This window comes from Aythya marila, assembly GCF_965140915.1.
Source record: "Aythya marila genome assembly, chromosome: 19".
In the NCBI taxonomy this organism is placed as follows: domain Eukaryota; kingdom Metazoa; phylum Chordata; class Aves; order Anseriformes; family Anatidae; genus Aythya; species Aythya marila.
The window spans coordinates 6729385-6752357 of record NC_139060.1 but is presented as its reverse complement, the minus strand read 5'-3'; the positions used below and the strand labels follow the sequence as shown (position 1 = coordinate 6752357).

At 35.5% G+C, this 22973-nt stretch overlaps 1 protein-coding gene across 1 annotated transcript; it reads right to left on the bottom strand.

Moving 5' to 3' along the window:
* Positions 1-58: 58 nt before the first annotated feature.
* Positions 59-22893, bottom strand: CCDC180 (coiled-coil domain containing 180; the record flags this gene model as incomplete). The annotated part of the gene is made up of 37 exons (XM_082775906.1): positions 59-190; positions 1355-1493; positions 2035-2140; positions 2380-2491; positions 3560-3697; positions 4198-4358; positions 4731-4872; positions 5637-5703; positions 5994-6068; positions 6631-6760; positions 7553-7626; positions 7838-8037; positions 8570-8683; positions 9046-9144; positions 9555-9671; positions 9892-10036; positions 10309-10455; positions 10979-11159; positions 12173-12348; positions 12813-13030; positions 13573-13811; positions 13916-13955; positions 14192-14318; positions 15020-15135; positions 15392-15565; positions 15826-15948; positions 16646-16734; positions 17421-17500; positions 18186-18305; positions 18510-18673; positions 18925-19020; positions 19943-20053; positions 20227-20349; positions 20446-20558; positions 21097-21179; positions 22107-22162; positions 22825-22893. The coding sequence occupies 37 exons, from the start codon at positions 22891-22893 to the stop codon at positions 59-61; spliced, it is 4596 nt and encodes a 1531-aa protein (XP_082632032.1).
* Between the last annotated feature and the right edge of the window lie 80 nt (positions 22894-22973).

The following is a 22973-nucleotide window of genomic DNA, read 5'->3' as shown; positions in this document are numbered from 1 at the left end:
CTCTCTGTTAAAGAGTACATTTATTTGTCGAATAAGAACATTAACAAGATTTGACTGATCACGTATAGAGTTGCTTAATCTTCTGGATGGACTGTTTCCACCAATTTTCCCAGTGCTGAACTGTCACCAGCTGAGATGTACTTTCTTTCTTGATCTGGGCAAACTGCTGCTCAAGGTTATACATGTATTTCTGTAGAAATAACGACAACAAAGTACAAAATTAGTAGCAATAAGACAAAATTTTACTTTGCCTAATTTCAAGTCCTATTCAGTATCAGATGATTGCATGCAGGAAACTTACTTTCTGCCTTAAACAATAGAAATATATGAACAATGAATTATTCATTGCCTTCTGCTGTGTTCATTTTAAATACTTCTGAAATTCCATTATCTACAATATTTAAATTTTTATAAAAATGCAAGATCTTCATCTCCCTTCCATTAGTTCCTAGGATTAAAGAGCTACCTTCTCTAAAGAAGAGAGAGGAAGATGCGTGCACCTCAGAAAGAACGTACTCTGACTCTTCCTAGGACTTTCTAAGTCATCATTATGAACTGAATTATTACAAAGCTGATAAAAATGTACTATACCTAAACAAAAGCTTGTGAACTACCGTAAAAAACTCAAAATTTCTTTATTACTGAGTCTGCACTACACATTCAAGAAAACATTACTGTGGCATGTATTTACTAGATGCACACAGTCAGTACTCTACCTTTACTTCAGAAGTTTACTGGAACCCATAACTATATACATAAAAAACTCATACAAATGTGTAGTTTTAATGGTGTTTGCCTGTTGACTGTGTATTTTATGCTTCCCTATTAAAAATATGTGTTTTAAAAGTGAATTCTGTTCACTAGGAATAAGATTAATTCCAGGACAGATGTGTAAACACCAGTAATTTATTCCAACATGATTTATCATAAGAATATTCCCCTAATTGCTGAACACTATTGTTTCACAAGCTATGGCCAGTGCAAGTAAGAGTCTCAGCTGTATTGAAATGGCATTGTGTAGATATGGTGACCTTAACTACTTTTTGAATTGTGACGCTGAAATGCATTTAATTTCTGACACCATCCATGCTTCTCTGATAAAACAATTCCTCATTGTAATGTATCTGAACGAGAGGGTTCCCTGAAAAACCAGCTGTCTGCTTTTTGTCATCACAAAGAAATGGACAACAGAGTGGATTTCTACACCTGGTGAATATGGCTTTAATGTCTGAAATTGCTGTGTGTATTAAAAACATACCTAGCTATAATTTTAATCTTAAAACAAACAAACCCATAACAGTAACAGCCTCCCCTCTACCCTAAGCTCCATAACAGTCCTTTCACACAGACCAACCTTATATACAGCATCTCTTGTTTCTACTGCTGCTACGTGGCCCAGTGTAGTCTTTGCTGTTGTAACTGATGCAGTTTCTTTGCAGATAATGTAGTCTGAATTGTCTGTAAGAGTGGTCATGGGTATTCCTGGCCAAGTCCTTAAAAAAAACACAGATCAAACCAAAATAAAAAGCCATGATAGAGAACGTTAGAATAAAAGAGAGAAGATCATATTAGTTCATACAGCATATTTTAAATGTAAGAGATTTTTTTTTTTAACTCTTCACTAGAAACTACCTTATTTAGTACAACTTTTTCTTTAAAACCTCCAATGCTCTCCACAGTAAATAGAATCCAAGTCTCCTGAGTGAAAATACACAGTATAACAGTATATTCCACAAGTTTGAAAATGGTCAAGTGGTAAATAGTGGTAAGCAAAGTGACACAGCAATAAAATTCAAATGATATTGCTTTACAATATAATACATAATTCACATTAATCTGGATCGATTGCTATTCTTTCTTTAAAATCATTACCCATCCGACCTGCCCCATTACTGGCTAAATGACCTCTCTAATGACAAGCACATTATTCAGCAGTTTTAACAAGTGGAGCAAAAGACCTACAAGGACAGTGTCTGATGTCAGTTCAGGGAAGAAAAATTGAATACAACAGTGTTCAGCATCTTCAAATATTACCTGCTCCCACGTTCAATTAACTGTTCAACTTTGCAGATTTCTAGAGGAAGTCCAGCTTCTTTACGACGGATTAACACTGATGTCTTTTCCCTTGGTATTTCACTATCTGAGAGATAATATATGATACACTCAGTGGCAACAAAACACTGGCAGTCATAATATTGTTTTGAAGTAATTATATGCAGTTAGATGTTCTTTACTTTTAAGAAATAGCTTTGCATTTGCATTCATGCAAATTTTTCCATTGAACTATAGAATACAAATGTCTCCTCTTTCTAGGGAAAGTCTGCTGCAGTCTTTGGGAATGGAGTAGTACTTTCAACACACAATTTCATCTTTACTTACTCGGTACTTGTATGTCATCAATCGTGATACTTTCATCCAATTCCAGAAGCAGCTTTTCTGTGAAGGCAGCCAGTGCAGAAACAAAGTTCTGAGCACACTCAATAGCACAGTCCTGTTGGGACATTGGATACAAGTGAGAGGAATTCCTTTGATAATTTGATCTCCTCTCCTTTTAGTTTAGCTCCAAAAGAACTACACAACTCTCCAACCGTGATGTTTTTCAACAGCTGCAGATCACAGACATAAGGCTCTAAATCATACATAAAAGGATCTAAAAAAGTGTTTTTCTGTAGTGCTCTCAACAGTACTTGATTACCTAAAATAATGTATAAAAAGTTACAGAGTTCTGGGTATAGCTGCCCTGTAATTGTATATTTGGGTTGAGCATTTAAACCTGATAAAAACAGCAATCTGTAAATGCATCCTTCTGCCTGAGCAAAGGCTGTTTTGGAATTCAGGTACTTTGAGCCGGAGTGCTTTCATCAGATACTACTCTGAAAAAGGGTTTATGTGTTTCTATGTTGTGTGTATGCAGAGCTAAGAGGAGGAGATATTATTTAGGAATTAAAAAATATAGGGAGTCTACAGACAGTATAGAATTTTCAGTAAGTGGCCTGAGAGGAATAAAACTGATGGAAAACTGACTTTCAATAACCCTAGACGATGGAGCAGGAAACGTGTGTGGAGCAGGAGTGTTTTGATTCTTGAGTGTCTCCTGTGAAGTTCTGTTTGTTCAAGTTCTTAATCTTATATGGAAAAATGCCAATTACTTGTGCTAATGAAACACACACAGTAAAAACACCTTCCAGGCATTTGCCTTCTGCAAGTAAAATAACTAACCAGAGGATGTCACTGTTACTCTAAATGTAGACTTATATCCAACAACTCTACCAGTAAAAGAGAAGTCATCACTTTCTCAGTATGTTCTATGAGTGATACAAAAGATCAGTTAGATCTCTAACAAATCTATGTGCTTGTACATTCACGTGCATTTATGCATACATTAAACTGTTCAATATATATGTGCTGCTGACACATAACTTAAAGATACTGTGTGAACACTAAAATTGAAAACATTTTTCAGTTTACTTTTGATGCAGAGGAAAAAACCTATCCAAAATCTGTTCTTTCCAAATGCAACATCTATCAAGCTCATATTAAGCCATGGCTTTATAGTTACCCTAAGCATCAATGTGTTGAGATGAATACCATCAGCTTGGTCTTTTTGCCTTTTTGATTCCTCTTGGCACAAAGCTTCCAGCTGAAGCAAGTTGTCTGGATGCCCCAGGGAGGGACATAATTGATTCTTGTGCACCACCTTTAAGTAAACACATAAGAATGCTTTTTATAATGAACGTGCAATTGAGTCATAATGAAAAAGTAGTAAAATCAAGCATTTTATGTCACAACATTCAGAAAGAAAGAAAATTTGGTTTATTCCTAGGCTGACTAAATAAACCTTGCAGTACAGTATATACCAAATTGTCTATCCATTGAAGAACAGGGCCTGAGCTCACCTTGTTTATAATTTTCAAGTCATCACAATTAGTAATCCCTTTACCAAGAGGTGAACATGAAATTTTTATAACTTGATATCTGTTTTTTTTTTTTTAGCAGTGAGAGAAAGGACTGAGTTACTAGAAATACAAAGTTTACAGTAGAACTGCAGACTAACTGCAAACACAGAAATAAAATCAGCGATGAGGTCAGCAGTGAGTGATTAAGCAAACAGTGAGAGTAATAAAATGAAATTTTATAATTCTGATGAGTTTAGCATTGTTTACACTGGAAGCTTTCCAATATGTCCAGGATATGTACCTTCATGCTCTCCCAGTCTTCTAGCTGTTTATTGAAGAGGTGCCGAACGTTACCAGTAGAATTGCTGAGCTTCTGCTCATGTTCTTTTAAAAGACTACCAACCGCCAACTGAGAGACATAAGGGAGTTCCTCTTCAAACAACTTCAACTGATCCTGAAATTCTTTTTGGAAAAGATAGGGATGTTTATGTAACACAGAAGCAGTCATTGTAAGGAAAGAAAACCCAGCCAAGTTGAATGTACACTGCCAGGATCAAACAAGTTGGAATTTTCTCCTTCTGTCCCTAATAGCACTTTTTCTACATCCCACGATTACAGAAACACACTTGCCAAAAGATGTTAACCTATACAGATCTTTCAACTTACTCCAGGACTCTTTTGCCATTCTCCTTGTAGTCAGTAATATATTAAAGAGGTTATTGGCCCAATTTCCAGTATTTTACTGGTATTTAACAGGAGTTTTTCCACTGGGCTACGTAATTCTTGATTCATTGCAATTTTCAGTGAAATTAAGTCTTAACTGAATTAATTTACCTTTAAGACAGGAGTTGTAGTAATCGTCTGTCTGACTTTGGTATGACAATAGATTCTGTCTGAACATTTCCACACAGTGTTCAAATGTCTCTGGAATATCTTCAGGCATTGGCATTTGATGCTTTTCTTTTTGGTAGAACTCCTTTCAGGAGGTAAAGATAAAACAGAAAAAGGGTTGATAACACATTCAAACAAGTCACACCTACACATATAACAGTAGCAGGGATATATAAGGCTGTCAACCACCTTCTTGAGACCAGTTGTCTTCCTCTGCCTGCACTGTATCAGGAGCTTTAATTCATTGCCTATCTGCTCTCTTTGAATGGGTAGGGTTTTTGAGACTACAGTGCAGCTTAATTGCCAATTCTGAAAAGATATTATCAGTCCTCTCACTGCTGTACTGCTCTTAACTTGGGTATATGTATTCAAATATTAGTTATTAAGATGGCATTATAGTGTAGCAAGTCCTAATAAGGAATGTTCTGATTATAGATACTTTTACTGATGCTTCAGTATACTTATGACAATTTGGAAAACCTTTTGAAAGGTGGGTATGTGTCACAACTTCATGCTGCTTCAGTCTGATATTTTCTTTTGATGCTGTTAGAATGAATAATGTTGAAATTGCCTCGCCTTTGCAGTTGTTCTGCTATACAACTAGATATGAATGTTTGTGCTTGTCCCCATGTATTACACTGCCTCAGATTCTGGAATGCTTAGTTGATATTTATAAAGAACACTTAAATTAAAAATACTGTGTGTCAAACACTATTTCAAAATTAAATGCACTGGTGAAGAAAGTAAAGCTTTTGGACAGCCATGCAAACATCAAAATATAAGTTATTTAGCAGACACAGAAGATATACAACAGCAAAAGTAACTGAAGAACATAGTTTTTTTTCTTACCTCAGCAAGACAGAGCAAGTTGTTACTACCTGTCCAGAGAATATTCATAATAATCCCCTTAAAAGTACTGAAAATAAAAAAAAGTAATAATAAAAAAGACAATCATACTGTAGAAAGATCACATTGGTGATATTTACTGTTTTTCAAATCTTTTGTTCAGGTGCATTTTAAAACATTTTTTGGGGCATATGCAAACAAATACTCTGAATCATAACATGATTTGGGTTGGAAGGAACCTTAAAGATCCTCTAGTACCATCCCCTTCCCTGTCAAGGGCAGAGATAGATAGGGTTGGTTAGTTCCCCCCTCTCCCCAGCACAAGTGATGAATTTCTGACTGTAGATATACTTGACTTACTCAGATTCAGGAGGCTTCTCTCCAAATATTTGGTATCTCTTATCATTGAGAACAGGTCTAGTGTGTTTCTGTATGCTAAGAAGGCAAAAAATTAATTTGAAACTATCCACATGTCCTTTGCTTCTCTGTCCAATTTTTTGAGCCAGTCGTGTGATGGATATAAAATAGAAGAAAAGTTTGAGAAAATGTAACTCCAGAACTAGTATTACATGAAAATATTTTATGATGAAAGAAAAACATTCTCTTCTCAGCGGTTTTTCAAAAGATTTCTGTTGTTTTCACTAATACATTGGCTCATTTCATCAATCTGTGGACCAAGCTAAAGATATACTATTCAGACACTGGACCCCCAAATTAAGACATTTTCATTTAAAAGTCTATATTCTAACAAAGTCACAATACAAATCGACAGCCAATGAAACAGGAGAAAAACGTTTTTCCATCCAAAGTCTCAAATAAAATGCAGAGCTGATCACGAGGACATAAGTAGGGAAGAGATTCCAAATGATAATCACAGGTGGAAAGAAGGCTAATACAAATAAGCATTAAGGATTTCTGAAAGAACAGGCAGCGTACAAAGTTTAGGTAAATTTCTGCACAGGAGTAATTTTAAGTGGGATTTCTTTTCACATCTTACCTTCCTCTTGGCATCTTTTTGCTAATAGATGACTTCTTGGGGACACGAGCTGCATACTTGTAAGCAGCAGAGTTCTGAGGACCTCCATCAGATACATTTAAGTGAGAATTCTTCGGTGTGGGAAGAATTGCTTTATATTTAATAAGAAAAAATGAAGAACATTGTATAAATGACAACTGAAGTCTTTCTTATATAGTTATGCAATTTACATTCTTATTTAAAATGCTTCCTCACAACATTAAGAGGACAACTGTAGGAACAATCATTTCTTACAGATAAAACTGAAGTAGCCTAGCAGCTGTGATAGTGATAAAGACTGTTCTTTGAGGCATGAGCAATATGACTATGATATAAAATATAAGATAGGTAGGATGGGACTTAAAACAAGATTAATTCAAGAAATAAGAAGGAAAACGAATGGGCTACGTCCATAGTCTTGGTGTGAGGGCAACTTTGGAATGCAGAAGGGAAGCTATTTTTGGAAGTAGTTGGTGAAATCAAGCTCTGGAGAAGAAAGATAAGGCAACATGAACATTAGGACAGGAGCAATTTGGATAACCACTGCACCCACCTTTGAGTCAATGATAATATACAGCAGAAAGGAATCCTGATCCCCTACATATTTTCATGACATCTAATTATTTTCTTTATGCCTTTTTGCTTTTTCTGTAACAAATATGGGTACTTTTCTACTTCATTAAAAACAAAACCACAATACTATCTCATTCTGAAGCTTTCACTGGTTAAGATCCAAAAATCATCATCTTATTGCAAAGAAAAAACAGCCAACACGAAAGGATGCACAATCCTCCCACAGCTAGCACGTAAACCAGTGGCCTGGAACAAGCCAGACCTGCTCAATAACATGTTAGAAAATACAGTTTAGATGAATGTAAATAAATTAAAGGAACTGCCAGCATACCTGGTCCTAATGAATGTGAGAAAACATTTCTGTCCGGATTTCGGTCTGAAGATTTTTTCCAGGATGACTTAATTCTGAAACTAAATGAAGAGCTATGTTGCTTTTGAATACCCTGCTACAAGTTCTCTACTCCTACCAGGTGCTAAGTGCAGCTAAATTTCAGAGATAATATTCAAGTGCTAGGATTACATTTACAACCAACAGTGCAAATGTAGTTACCCCATGAAGGTACTTAATTGGTTAACTGGAATTATGGAAAATATATTTAAGCAAACAAACACTCACTCCAGTAAATTTTGGATAACGCTTACTGCTAAATCATCAACTGCAGACTTTCCCATTCTGCTTGGATTTAACAGAGGAAACTTGACAGGATCCAGCCCCATCATCGTCAATATTTTCTCATCTCTGAGACACTCCGTTCGAAGGGCAAGAGCAATTGGACCTTGTAACGTAACCTCTGCTGCAGGAGGTATAAAGTGCTCCTGAAATGGGCAAAAAATGAAAGCCTGTTGATTGTAGTAGGCAAGTAGTAGTAGCAGTACGTGTAGTTGCTGGTTACAAAAGCAGATCGAGCAAACAGACAGTTTTGCTCAACCGGCCAAATCATTTTAGGAGAAATGTTGTTACAGCTACGCAACTCTGTGACATTTAGAAGCAAAAATATTCGATACAGAAATATGCTATTCCATCAAACATTTTAGGACACATTTGGATTTTTTCTTTCGGACCTGTGAAACATGTAGCTATGAACAGTGCTATGCCTTGAAGATAAAAGCTTGCAAAGGGCTGACCAACTCTTTGTGATGCTGCTTTGACATTTAGTAATCTCAGTGATGACCAATCTAATCAGTTCTGTAGAAGAGCTGACCTAAAGTTACTCTGTCTTCATACACTTTTCTTCATTTGAAAATTCAATACACAGATTCTGAAAAGCCTTTAAAACGTATACAGATTAAAAATCAAAAATTAACTCAAAATTAAATAAAATGTAGACAACTTAAAATACTATCCTACATTATCATACAGCCTTCTTGTATCGACTAGCAGGCAATCGAGATACTGGCTTCTCTTTTTCAGTTCCTTCAACAGTACTTTGGTAAAGTTGTACAACTCTTCAGAAGTCAAAGCCTGAAAGATATGTTAATACAGGCGGTATTTACTAAATCCGAGATCTGAGATATGCTGACACAGTTGCATACAAGTTCATTTGAATCTGTTCTGTCACCAATTTGTTTATGCATATGTGGAAGCAATGAGAGTGTATAGAAACTGAGGCTTTTGTTTTGCAAGCAGGAAAGTTAGTAGAAGACCTCCCATAGCAAAAAATCTATGACAAAGTACTCTTCTCCTCCCAGGCCCCACAATGTGTATAGACATAAGTCTGCCTCAGAAATATAGTTGCTTATTTAAAGTATGATATATAAAGACTGCCATATATAAAAATGCATGGTGAATCAAATGAATACAATCTCATGCTGTTTAGAACTTACTTCTTTATCTGCAGTAGAGTGAGCACAAGTATCTATCTTCTGATGGAGTTTCTCCAGGTAGGATTTTAATGTCACTGCCTGTAAGTTGGAATTTGCTACCTAAAACCAGAAACATATATTGGTGAAGTAAAATCCCATTTTGGGGAATTTCAGAGACTCCACTTTGAAACCACTAGACTTGTTAGTAAAAACACTCAGTCACTAGTACCCAGAGGAGGAGCTGAAAACAGTAATTCACAAAAACAACACTTCATGTCCTTTACTGCACCATGCAAAAATGCCCGTCTATTCAATTATACATGCTCAATGTGCTGCAAGACCAAAAAGTGCTAGTATAGCTGCAGCTGTAGTAAAGCCATGGTTTAGGATGAGAAAGCCAGATAGTGGATTTGAATTGACACAAAAAGTTACATAAATCCACTCTGAACTCAGCCAAAAATCTCTTAGATGTAATAAAAGATGAACAATTAAAATTCATTTAAACAAAGCTGCGATGTTTCAGTTTGTACCTCTGATTTGATTTGCAGCTGTAAATTTGTCAGAAGCTGCCGGATCTTCTCCATAAAGACTCGATTCATAAAGAGATAACGGAACTTCGTTTCAGCCTGGTTGATAAGTTCAGTAGCCTTTAAAAATGTCAGAAACAAGAGACACGATAATTTGTTTTCACTTTTTTCAACTTAAGTAATAGAACTTACCATTTCTACTTATTTTTTCCATCATGTAGTTGTCAAAGAATTAACTAGAACAGTATTTATAGTTCCAGTCTGAGAGCAGGCTGATTATAAATCACATTAAATATGCCAATATAATACATAACTTGAAAGAGTGAAGCTCTGCACACACCTGCTCCAAACAGCTCGATTCCATTTTCTCCATATCAGCCATGATTAACTTTTCAAATGAGTCAATACGCTCACTTTCTTTCTGAAGATGCTTGCTGAAAGACTGTACCTCCTCAGAAGAAAAATTGCCTCCTTCACTAAATAATCTGAAAGCAACCAGCAAAGTGAAAAAAATTGACTGAGTCTTCCTTTACTTAAAGAGTATTTTGGATGAGCAGTACATAGATATCAAAACAAATGTGATGAAAACAGTCTAATCATTGTGGCTTAACAATTATTATTATTTTTTTTATACAAACATATAGCAAAACAGATGAGTAACAAAAACATTCATTTTACTGTTCTGCCTATATAACAAATGCTAATACCCAGAAATAGATGACTATTTATAAACATTCCTTCAGTGAAATCTTTATACCTGCAAGCTTTGAGAAAATCCACATTTGAATCTCTTAATTTTCCTACAGCTTCCTCCAAATAGTTCCGATAACTCCTCAGGGAAACCTGGATGACTTCCAGATGATTAAGGAGCTCTGAGTGCAGACTGTTGCTGAAAGAAACCAACCTAGCAGCAAATAATAAAACACAGGGAAAATGCATTGAAAGAGGAGTGCATGTTATGGTTCAGAGGCTGCTGGTTAAAAGACATCAATCAAATCTGAGAACTCGGGAATGTTTAAGTATTCTGCAAACGACTCACTGAACACTGAATGTTTTGATGAACACGCAGACAACAACAGCAAGCAGTTGAAGACTACCCTTCAAAACCAATTAGTCAATTACTATTACTGTACAAGTTCAATAAAACTGATAAAATCTAAATAGATGAAACGGTTTTCTACTCTGAGACCACCATCACCATGAAAATATTTGAAAATTGTCATATATTCAGCAGCAATTTTAGTTTAGTAGAAAGAAAACAAATTATTTTCATTTTTTTTAGAAGTTTCATCAGGCATTCTTCACTGAAGAGTCACACAGATAAAAGAGACTTAGAACACAAGCCAGGAACTGGGAACATCCCAGAAAGCAATCAGGAGCGTTTAAGTCTGGAATTTCACAACCAGTATGACCTGAGGCACACTTACTTCTCAGTCATAGGAGCACTGAGGAAGACTGATTCTATGTCATGGATCTGAGAATTTAAGATTTTGATGATGTCATTTTGCTGATCGCAAAATTTGAGGAATTCAGCTCTCTCCTTGTTCAGAGCTTCCACCACACCTGCACAGTGGCACTCGAGACGCTTTTCATGAAGTAATAGTTCCGCTGATAAGGAAAGAAATTTTACAGTATGGTCATTATTCCCTGTTTACTATGGAGTACCACAACCACTATCATCAGAAGCAGCAGTAAAATAAAATGAACCAGATCTCAGAGCAGCTTAAAAATATTAGTAAAATAGACACGATCCCGTTTCTTTGACTTTTTTCCTGTTTTTGACTTATGTCACTGACAGCTCCTAATTAATTCGATTCAAATCCCAAATGCCTTTTGTTTGCCCTAATCTCTTTTCTTTTTCCTTTACTTTTGGTCACTGCTGACATCTTCTTTGTCTTTCCATTTTCAGTCTTGTAAAAGTAAAGGTAAAGGTAAAGTGTGGTTTGTTTGTTTTTAATGGAAATTGCTGTTCTTGCTATTTTTGTGGAAAAAAAAAAATCACTTTTGGTCTCCCTTCTGGAAAAATATTTGGGTAAACCAAGAGTGAGCCAATCAACCTCAAAAAAAAAAAAAAAAAAAAAGGCCAGGATTTTTCATAGTTAATATGCTAAAGACCAACAAACCTGCCTTAAATTAAGTCTCCCTCCAGATCCTCATACAAGACAGATTTCTCAGTGGCCAATCTGTGCCTGCTCAGCAATATTTCACACAGGTAATTCTTTCCTCTCCTGTATTCAGAAGCCCAACCTCAGCATTTCATTTGTTTTCTATAACACTTTTTTTTTTTGTACAGTGCAAACACTTGCTAAATGAAACGAATGAGCAGTCACAAGCATTGACAATGTAAACAATGTTCTACAGCTACAATCAATTCATTGATTAGGGTAACTGCTGAAGGTATTGCTGAATATTCCCATAACATAGCACAAATAGGCATGAGCTATTGATAAGAAACATCTTTTTAAAAAAATATGAGTAACATTGTACTGAGAATTAGTACAGACTCAGTTGTTTCCTATAGTCATCTACTACAGAGACACCTAACACTGAAACGGATTTTGGTCCACTTATGATCATCTCTGAATGAAGGCAGGTAGTGCTCAGAGTAAAAAAGTAGGTACCAGCTCTAACATTGTAGATATTTGTCTCTATATTCTCCTGCCTTTGCTGATGCAAGAGAAGATGCTGCTGAAGTTCTGAATTCAGCTCCTCCTCCTTGGCAGCTACAGTAGCCCAGGAATTGGATAAGGACTCTGCAAACCATTTCTCCAAGTGTTCAAAAAAGCAGAGGCGAATCCTATGATTAAATAATTATATTACAGGGAAGAACAGTGAGTAATAAACAAAAATGCATTAAATATATTGACTCTAAGAATTTAACTTCCAGCTACAGGAAGATACGGTTTCATGACTATTTGCACAATACTGGTACTACTCATTTTGTCAACAGAAACTATAAATAATATTAATATGACTGAGTCAGAAATCTTGTAATGTTTTTTGAAGTTCTGTTCCTATTCTACATTAATGAATACATTTCTGTACAATAGGAATGCCCTGTAAGAGGCTTGTACAGTACATCTAAGAGCAATGTATAAAGAGCATTGTCAAAAGTGTCTTTTATTTTTAATCAATTAATAAAAGAAATGCATCAAAATATTTAAATATTTTTTGCATGTTTAGTCTAACATTTCTTCCAAACACTGACGTTTTTTTACTACCTAAAGGGAAAGAAAGAACATACACAAGTTTTATACTAACCGTTTCTTCAGCTCTACAAATACGTTTTCTTTGATAAGTACATGTTCCAGGTACACAGGAAGTGATTCTTTTTCCTCATACTTCGTAAAATAACTCTCTGGGATGTCAGTCTTTTCTGCCTCTTCAGCTCCAAGAACTGTGTAAATGTTTCCACTCGAAGTGGAAAAAGTCTCAGTAGCAATTTCAGAGATTTTCACCTCGCTGCTCTTGAACACATCCTAAGAAACAACTGGGAATCATCAACTGCTACCTCTAAAACAACTATTTTAAAGTAAGTGCATAATGACAGTGTTCAAGCTAATGTAAGATTCCTAAAGACACTGGAAACAATGCTGTTTCCGAATTTGGACAAACTCATACAGAGAATATTTTTGCAAGTCTCAATAGGCAGAATCATCAGTATTTTGAAAGGTTTCTGTTATGGTAATAACTTGTATTCATGTAACTAGAGACCTGAAGAGCTAATACTTAGATACAAAGATAGACGCATATACTAAAGCTGCTGAAGGTGTGGTTTGTTTATTTATTTTAAGGGATAAAAGTGGTGTATAAGGAATGTTTGTGAACTGTTTTATAGACCCATTAGTAGGATCTAAAATCCTGATGGTCCAGAAATAAATGAATACAATAAAGACTAATGTGTGCTCTGTGTACAAACAAAACCTACTCTATTTTTTTCCCCTCAGCAAGTAGACAACTTCCTACTTGCCATGATGTTGTGCAAAACTTCCATCGCTTTCAAAAGTTCTTGTTCCCATACCTGTGAAAAGCTTACCGCCTGTTCTATATCATCAGTTTCATCACTCTCTTGAAAAATTCTCTCCCCATCTTCTTGTTTCTCTATTTCTTCAGTTTCCCACGCAAAGATCTCCTCATTCTCAGCTATGTTTGTTTCTTCATTTTGTTGTTGAGAGCTATCCATCTTCTGATTTTCTTCATTTTCTTGCACAACACTCTCAGCTTGTTGCTCCACCAGACTTTCAGCTTCCAGAACCTCAACTAATTATTTCCAGTTAAAGCAAAGTTTTACTAGTCATAATACAAAGAAGCACAGATTAAAAACAAGCAAAAAAAAAGAGTTATTTGTATCATTGAGGAATTACCTTGACCTTGAAATGCGGAGTCTATTTTTCCTTCCAAGTTCTAAAAGCAACAAGAGCAATAAAAAATAAAAATAAGGATTTGCTTGCTTGTAAGGAATTCAGATTCCTACTCAAAATATATCTATTTCATTGATATAAAAGCAGTTTGGTCCTATGGCCAAAGCAATGTTTCAGTTTATGTAATACAAATTTTAAAGCTGATGTAAAATTTCCCCAAAGTGAAAAATTAATACACCTGGAAGATTTTAAAACAAAAGGAGTTTGTCTTCTTTTTACCTGTTTGAAGATTTCTTTTACATTAAAATATTTGCTGATAGATACACTGTAAGAAATCAATTCCTGCAAAATAGCTTCTGGGTATGGTGTTACTTTATCCACCAGAACTTTGTTGAATGTCTCATACCTGTCAAATTTAAAGTCGTTGTTTAATAGACTCTAGCATGTATAGAAATATTAAATCCAAGTTTAACTTTTTAATTCATATAATCAATCCTTCAGGCTAGAATCAACTGTTCTACTGTATTTGTTCAGCCTGAACACAACCACAACCTGGCTTGTTGGTAAAGATTAGTTCATTATAAATACATAAGTGAGCAAAAATTAAGAAATATTTACAATAAAGTCTTTCAGAACTTTCATTTTGGATGGGAAACAATTCAAGAAACATAACAAAGATTGCCAAAAGACTTTGGCTATCTGAGAGTTATTAGTAACTTCTATTCCTTACCCTTCTGAAATAGATCAAATCTGTGAGCCCAAAGCACAGCTGATGGCACAGATCAACTTTGTGATCCCCACGATTCAAGAATCTGAACTAAGGCTTCTGAATGAATAACGATTGCATTGGCACGAATAACTACATAACAGTACTGATCCAGCATATTTTTAAAACAGTATCAGTATTTGTTGGGTTTTCCTTACTCCTGCTTCTGAAGTGTAGGTATTGTTTGCCTTAACCTTGTTCAATATGGAAATTATTTTATTTTACATCCTTACAGGAAGTAAGGAGAAGTGTTTTCCTTCACATTAGTGCATGAATATGACCTAAATACAACCAAATTAGAATGCACTTTACTTACTAAGTTTGCACTACAAAATTCATACCTAGCTCTAATGTCATCCAAAGAAGAAAGGGCATTCTCCAAAGATTTCTTCAGCTTTTTTTCAGAGCTCGCTGTTCTCATTTTATGCAGAATTATATCCAGATTATTTTCCATCATCTAAGACCACATAAAAAGAACTCAGTAAAAAAGATTTAGTAATTATTAAAAAGCTTCATAAGTATTTAGGATTCAAATAATTAATTACAAGCATGTATCCAAAAATGTGCTGGACAGAATTAAACTAACATGTAGAAAATCCAGCATAAATGTTAATGCTTATGCTTTTATACCAGGTATTTTGAATTCCAAAGGCTTCTCTGCATTAAGAAATCCTTTCCTTAAGTCATACTACATTCTTATTTTATGTTTATACCTGTATTAATTTATTCTGTTTGTGTCTGCATTCATCTAGTTTCTTCTGAAGTTCACCTTCCTGCTTGGACAGTTCGATTAGATGGACATCCCAGAGACTACTGGCCTCTTGAAAATATCTGTACAGGTCTCTACAGTTCTGCTCATTCTGTTTAGCCAGCTCCTCAAAGTCTCTCTTAAAAAAAATAATAAATAAATAAATCAGATTTAAGTGAACTGGATACTACTGAACTATTTGCTGGAAGTTGCACTTACGGACTCTCCTTCCTGAACCATGTAAAACTTGTTTTACATATGGTATAGGTATTCAATCACACTACAGACCTCTGTCTAGTATGACATCAATAGCCTAAGATGCACATAGCATTTCAGGCAGTAGCGCATGAAGAACAGAATATTCCCAAAGAACAATAAAAGTAGATGTAATAAACATACATCCATATTCTTCAGTTCTTCTTCAAACTGACTTTGTAGTTTCTCAGTCCACTGAAGGAAGTCAGAATTCACAGTTTCTTCAGCCTCCTTTTGTGTGCAAACATTCAGATTCAACAGTTTATTCTGAACGAAAAGAAGGTTAAGCTTTTGACATGCATAATCTAACATAAAATATTGTGTGGCTTTTAGAGAGTATGGTTAAACTTAGTATTTCTTAATTTCTTGTGAATAGATAGCTCCAGAAATAGCATCCAATAATGTTACTTTAAGTTGAACCTATACTATTCGTGTGTAATCTGAGGAGCTGCTACATTCATCTTATGTTAGCAGGTTGATGGTCCCATATTGTACTTTATTAACAGTACATCAGCTTTAGAAAATGAATGCGTACTAAAATTGTTTGTACTTCATGTAGCTTCATTAACCAGGTTTCTCACAACATTTCACAGAAAGGATTCAACCCTCATATCATATTCTGGTAGTAAGCGGTACAATTTTATTTGAACAAAGATAAACTGAGCAGAGATGAGAAATTTCTTCCAAGATAAGACAGATTCAGGAAAAGGGTTAGGGTTCTGACCCTGAGTCCTCTAAATGAAGGACAGCACTTCTTTCATTACTGGCAGTTGTTATTGCTTTTACACATTTCCAGTACAAATACCACAAGGTACTGTGAAACAAAATGGACAGTAGGTTTTCTAGAGGGTAGAACTAATTTAACTTAACATTTGCTGGATCCCCAAGCCCATAGTATTGCAACAACGCATTGTATACTATTACCAAGAATCTTTCCAAGAATTCACACAGCTATGATACTGACCTTGTATAACTGCACTTCTGCCAAACATTTTTGCTGGACTGTCTCATGCTGGGTACGAATTTTCATCATACACTGCCTATTGTGGGCATCTGAAAGATATGGAAAAGAAACCACTGTAAAAAATGTCATTATTTCTCAATGCAGTGTGAAATGGAAACATGAAGGAGGACCTGTGCTGAGCCTTAGCACAGCCAGTGTGCCCCTGTAGTGTCTTCAGACCTGTTTGATATTATCAGTCAGTAAAATGAGACATTTTTACACAAATCTTTTTATCATTATGCTTAAAAGCAGTGAGTTATTTATAGCCACTACCAACATCTTTGCTACAATACAGGCTACAAACATTAAGAGGGCACGTGCTCTGGTGAAGCAGAAGGTAGACACAGAGGGAAGGCATACTACAAGACAAAGGAATAATCTCATATACCTCACCTTTTATTCTACAAGAGATAAGAAGTATTTTTCTGTGACTGAGTACTGATCTGGACTAAAATAACCTCATTTTTTTCCACAGATTGATTCTAACCAAGTCAATTCCTGCAAAACCTTGCTAAGCAAACATGCTTGTGGCGGCAGAAGGGAGGCAATGCAACAGAAATCTTACTGGAGCCATATTGCTAGCTCAAAGCAATTTAGGTACATGGGAAAACAGGGAACAAAGAATATTCCAAAGATACGTTCAAACCACCAGTCTGACTCATTCCTGTTAGGAAAAAAGAAGGAAGGAACTGCTTGAAATCCAGACATTTTTGTGACATGTGATTTCCCAACTTACCCATACTTTGGTTTAAATTCTCCAAAGATTTGTACCATTCATTAACTTCATCTTGCGTACACGCTGGAGGCAACAAATCACTATTGAAATAGGAAACAAGAATCAGATACTTTCAAATATAATCCAGTCAGTTAAAACTATGAATCAGTCAAAACTATGTTAAAACTATGAACCAGACTACTCTGCTTTATCTCATTTGCAGCCAAATCAGCAATGAAAATAAAACAAAATGGCTGCTGTTTTCCAAGACCACTGTTTACTGACAATGAACTGGATGTACCTAGTTGCTACATACATTATAACAGAAAAAATGTTTGAAAATTGTAATACCGTAATGCAATATTGTAATATTTTTGTCAGAATAGATAGAATTGAAAAGTAGCAGTATGAGCTTTCTTTCAATGCTCCTTTCTTCATAATTATCCAAGTTAAACTCTCATTGAGAAATGCTGTGACAAGACCACCAATTTTTATGTATCCACCCACTCTTCTTTGCCACTTTCTACTATGTTTCAAGTGTCAGTAAGGTTTACTTGTGTTTCTGCATTTCAAGCCTTTGATAGCCCTCTAGCTTTGGAAACAAAACACACATTTTTTTTCCATTAAAAAGAGCTTTACAGAAGACGTTTAAACCCTGCCTTACTGCAGTGTTGTACAATTGTGCACTGAAATGGAGAAAAGTTAATTCTGTAGTGGATGGAGCTCCTTTATTAACTCTACCAAGAACTCTACTTTTCTTTGTTACTGTACTCTCTTCTGTCGTACACAAGGTGCTGCAGAATTTCCAGTCTCTTATCATTAAGTAAAATCTGTCCATTTATCATAGTTTCCATTTCTGTTTTCACCGCTGGGGGATTCTGTATTTCTTCATTTACCATAAATTCTCTGTACGGTGGAAGAAGAACACAGTTAAGTAAATTATCTGTTTGGAAAAATTAAAAAAGAAAAAAGCTAAATTATTTTTATTTGTTTTTTATAAGAGAAAAATAGCAACATACTACTTTTTATAGAAAACACAAATCACAAATGAACACTAGCCATTTTGTGCTGTTCATACTACAAAATATAATCTGTTGTAAAATTTCGTACCTGAAACTCTGAACTATATAGTTCTTTTGTGTGAGCTTCCAGTTCTTGACTCTGTCTTTCCATTTTAATCGAAGTGATAATTCCCTTTTCATCTCTGATTTCATTAGATTAAAGAATAGCTTGGAAATTGCCCTCTGGTTAGCCAACAGTGCTCTGTTAATCAGCTGTGTATTAAAATATATATATAACAGCGGCATGTGACAGGAAAAAAATTGCTAGCTCTATGTCAGACTAAGGAAAAAAATACAAATGACAAAATACTGTGCAAAATAGAAACACTCTCCTATAAGGCAGTAATTGATTGGTAGAAATGATGAATTTCAGTTTGAAAATGAGGAAATAAAAGAACTCTCAGGTATATTTCAGCTTGCTGTCTTCTTACAGTAAAACTGACTCTCGGTATAAAAAGACTTACCATAGCCTCATTGTTTATGAACCTATAAATATCAGCTGGTAAGAAGAAGGAAATTTCCTCCAGCATCACAGTGTACTTCCTTAGGACATCTGTTATCTACACAATAAAAAAATAAAGAACACACACACACACACAGTTTGTAATTGTTTACCTTAGGGTACTGACATTTCAATTATACCAGTGATTTTTTTTTTTTCCTGAGAATACCTTCAATTGGCTGATATTTTGAGAAGTGAATATTAACATATTGATTTTAATTTATTAGACACTGATTCATAAGAATATTTTTTTTAAAATACGTTTTTTTTTTTTTTAATTATTATTATTACTTGACTGATTTCTCTCTATTATCTCTTATTCTTGAGAGCTCTGCAGATAGGCTGCAAACTGAATTTGAAACAAATAAAACAACTTCCCTTCTGACATCTGTAGTGAATTCACCAATGCTTGTTTTAAGCAGACAATAAATTTATGAAACCTGATCATCTCCGGTATTTTTCACAACTACTCAAACACAAAAGCTACTGTTGGACCTATTCGACCTATCTACATCACAGGAGAGGACAAACTGACACAGGTAGAGCAGACAACTTTTGTTTGCCTACAAGGACAAAGCAGTAAGGACTTTCTTATGGACTAGCCATTAATGTATCCAGATGCACTGTAATGTTCAGTTACTTTTATTGCTCACCTTTAGAATAGAATCCTAGCAAAATAACATTAAGCCTGACCACAGTTCAACCTAAATAACCCTGCAAAAGCACAAAAGCAACTCAGACATTCCTTGCAACATTACTGCAGGTATTTGCAGAAGAAAACACTTTGTAACTGGAAAAGAATTATCTTTTCCTGAATATTGAGAGAATGACATGTTGTTAAAAAGGCAGTAATCGCCTATACATCAGAACCTGGCGGGCATCCTTGACTCCTGTGGAAATAAGCTACTCTTTGCTCTGTGTCCAGTATTATAAACAAATAATCTTATGCTTACTTAACAGCTATTAAAACTACAACTCACTTTGTCAGTTCGACTCCATTCAACCTTTTTTAGGGTTTCATCCAATTCCCTTACGCACTTCTTTCTGGCCAAGGATTCCTGCTGAATGATAGTCCACAGTTCTTCCAAACCCTGCAAGAAGGATTTACTCTCAATCTCACTGAAAAACTAAATATGAAAAAAAAAAATGCTTTCTTATCTTAAAACTACAGCAAGACAACGGGAGGTATATCACACTGACCAAGTAGACAGCAGACAACACGTACAAATAACTGGAGATAAGATAATGGCAAGAGCTGCCTTACTTCAATTGGGAAGCCTTCCACAGTAGCATCAGTCTTTGTAAACAGAATTTCAATTTTTCTATCAGATTCCATCAGTTTTGTCAAAAACAATTTTCCGGGCTCCAAAATCAAGGGTTCTATTTCCTAAAAAAGGATGGAAGTCAGTCTTATCCTTTGAACGTTAACCCTGGACTTTAGTATAGTATTCTAGACAGTCTAGATTGCAAAATCTTGTCTTACCCTGGCAATGCAAGCAAGCTCATGATACATTAAGGTTACTGCTTCTTCATGACGGCCTTGCCTGCGTTCTGACAGGAGTTCCAAGATATTGCTCCTGACAGTTTCCTCGGGAACTGTCAAGAAAGAAATTATGAAGATGAAGTTGAAAGCTGTTGCTGCAAAAAACACAATGCATACACAATAAATCACTAAATCAACACTTTGACCTCTACAGTTTGTGCAGCAATTACCATGTTTGAAAGCTCTTCATAGGAAGGGAAATCTATGCAAATCTAGGTTAAAAGTAATATGGCATATTCCTAAGTTTCCTTTGACTTTATTGATTTGTGGGTTTCAGAAAGATAAAAGCATGGAAGCTATGAACTAAGTTCAGGTATAATGCAGAAAACTGCAATTTCCAAGAAATAAATCTGCTTATATCATAACTACAATTTACCTTCTAAACAATAATTGTGATTGATTGATAATTTCACTTATTTTTTTTCTTCTGTGAGTAGACTCTTTGTCTTCAAAATTACATACAAATAATTGAAAAGATGTCAGGTCATTTCTGAGCTTGGTTTTTTACCTTATTCAGCTCAAACCACTATATGTATAGTGGCTCCTAAAAATGCAAATTAAATATCCGACATTAAGGAAAATAAATTTTACCAACAAAATCAGGTAGGGCTCTGACTTCCTCAGCTGCAGTTATATCTTCACTTTTCCAAGCCTTTTGAAGTGTCGTAGCTTCCCTGAAACAGAGAATAAAACTTGGAGATGTACTAAGTAAGTGTACAGATTTGCAATTCGTATAATATTCTATTCAATTATCTTAATCTAACATTTCTAAATGCTCCATTCAAACTTCAAAGAACACGGTGCGAAGAATTAATGTTGCTGCTTCTCGAATGATTTAGACCAAGTAATCATTAGGCCTCAGTTCATCACAATAGCAGATCTCACACATTGGCATAAAAGCAATAAACGATAGATTTAATACATGTAAACTACAGAGACATATATGTTATCTCTAACAGGTATCAAATCTATGTAAGAAACAGCAAGAAATGTAGAAACAGACTTTATCTGTCCACTGATCTTCCTATCAGTTAGGGCACTGCGCTTCTTGACAGAAGTGGGAATAAAGGTGTCATTATTCAGCAGAACAGTTAGGGTGAAAAGGATGGAGGCACTAATTTATTTTTTTGCTTGTAAATGCAGCTCAGAGCAGAGCATTATTAAATGGCAGTAGGAATTCCATTAAAATGAGATTCAGGCCAACTAAATTTAGGAAAACTATTCAAACATACAGGAAAACAATCTACTTAACAGTAAGAATATTATTACATAATCTTAAAAATATAGTTCAATAACATATAATTGGCTGTATCAGATATACAGCTTAAAATAATACAATAACAAAATAATAATAAAATGGCTTTTAAGAAGAAAAGCCATACAATATATAGGCCAATAGAAATATTAGCGTGCTAATTTAAATTTTAACAGGCACCAACTCAGAAAATACATTGTACAACTGGCAGAAAGGAGACAAGATACTACAAGCAGTTAGTGCTACGACCAAGAATTAGGAAGCATCTAGTTCCCAGGGCGAATCTTAAAACTTCATGCTCACAATCATGAACACACGATCAGGTATTTCTGCTTCTGTTCTATACCTGCATGGTGGTGGCTGTTCTGGGAAGTCTTCGTAGGGCACTCCTCCAGCCCCTTTCTGCTGGTTACACGGTAACAGCTCTGCCTCAGACGAAGTTTCTGAATCCCTAACCAGAGAGACCCTTCTGCTCTTTATAGAAGCCCTAGACTTCCTCCTTGCTTCATCCAAAGAGCGTACTAATTGAACCTTCAAAAAACCATAATCAAAAGTTAGAATTCTTTCCAAAGCTACCAAACAGAGAATAAGAAAATTATTGATAAAAACAGTGGGGTAAAGGTGGCAGAAGAGAATGATAAAATAATAAATTCTATTTAGCACATGCACGAAGATTTTCATCCAATACTATTTTCAAAATGAGAAAAAAGAAAATAACTGTCCCCTCTCAGGGGAAAATTGGAGCAAACTGAATTGTGTGGCTGGGGAATGGTTAATAGGAAAGTCAATGACAGAGACAGAAAACCCATCTGGCTTACTAGGCCTTGTCTTATAATGTTGTGTTATGATTCTGCATTTAATATGTCCTGGTATCCAGTGAAGACACACAAACACTCAGATGCACCAGGAAGGACACGCTGAAGATAACTATTTTCTGCTAAAACAAACAAAACCAGCACGGCTGACATTCACCTCTGCTTCCCCACCACCACTTTAGAAGCCAACAAACTGAGCAGCACAACTAACTCAGCTTTTCCCTGCCTCTTCCTTTTGCTGTTCTTTACCTCATCTTCAAAGATCTGCGTGTAGACATCACCATGGGGAACGACACACGCAGCCCCCACCGGCTGCATGGGGCCGGTGCTTGGATTTACGGGGAGGAGAGCGACCCTCGGGGCCTCAATGCTCCCAGCAGCGGATCTACACGCTGGTC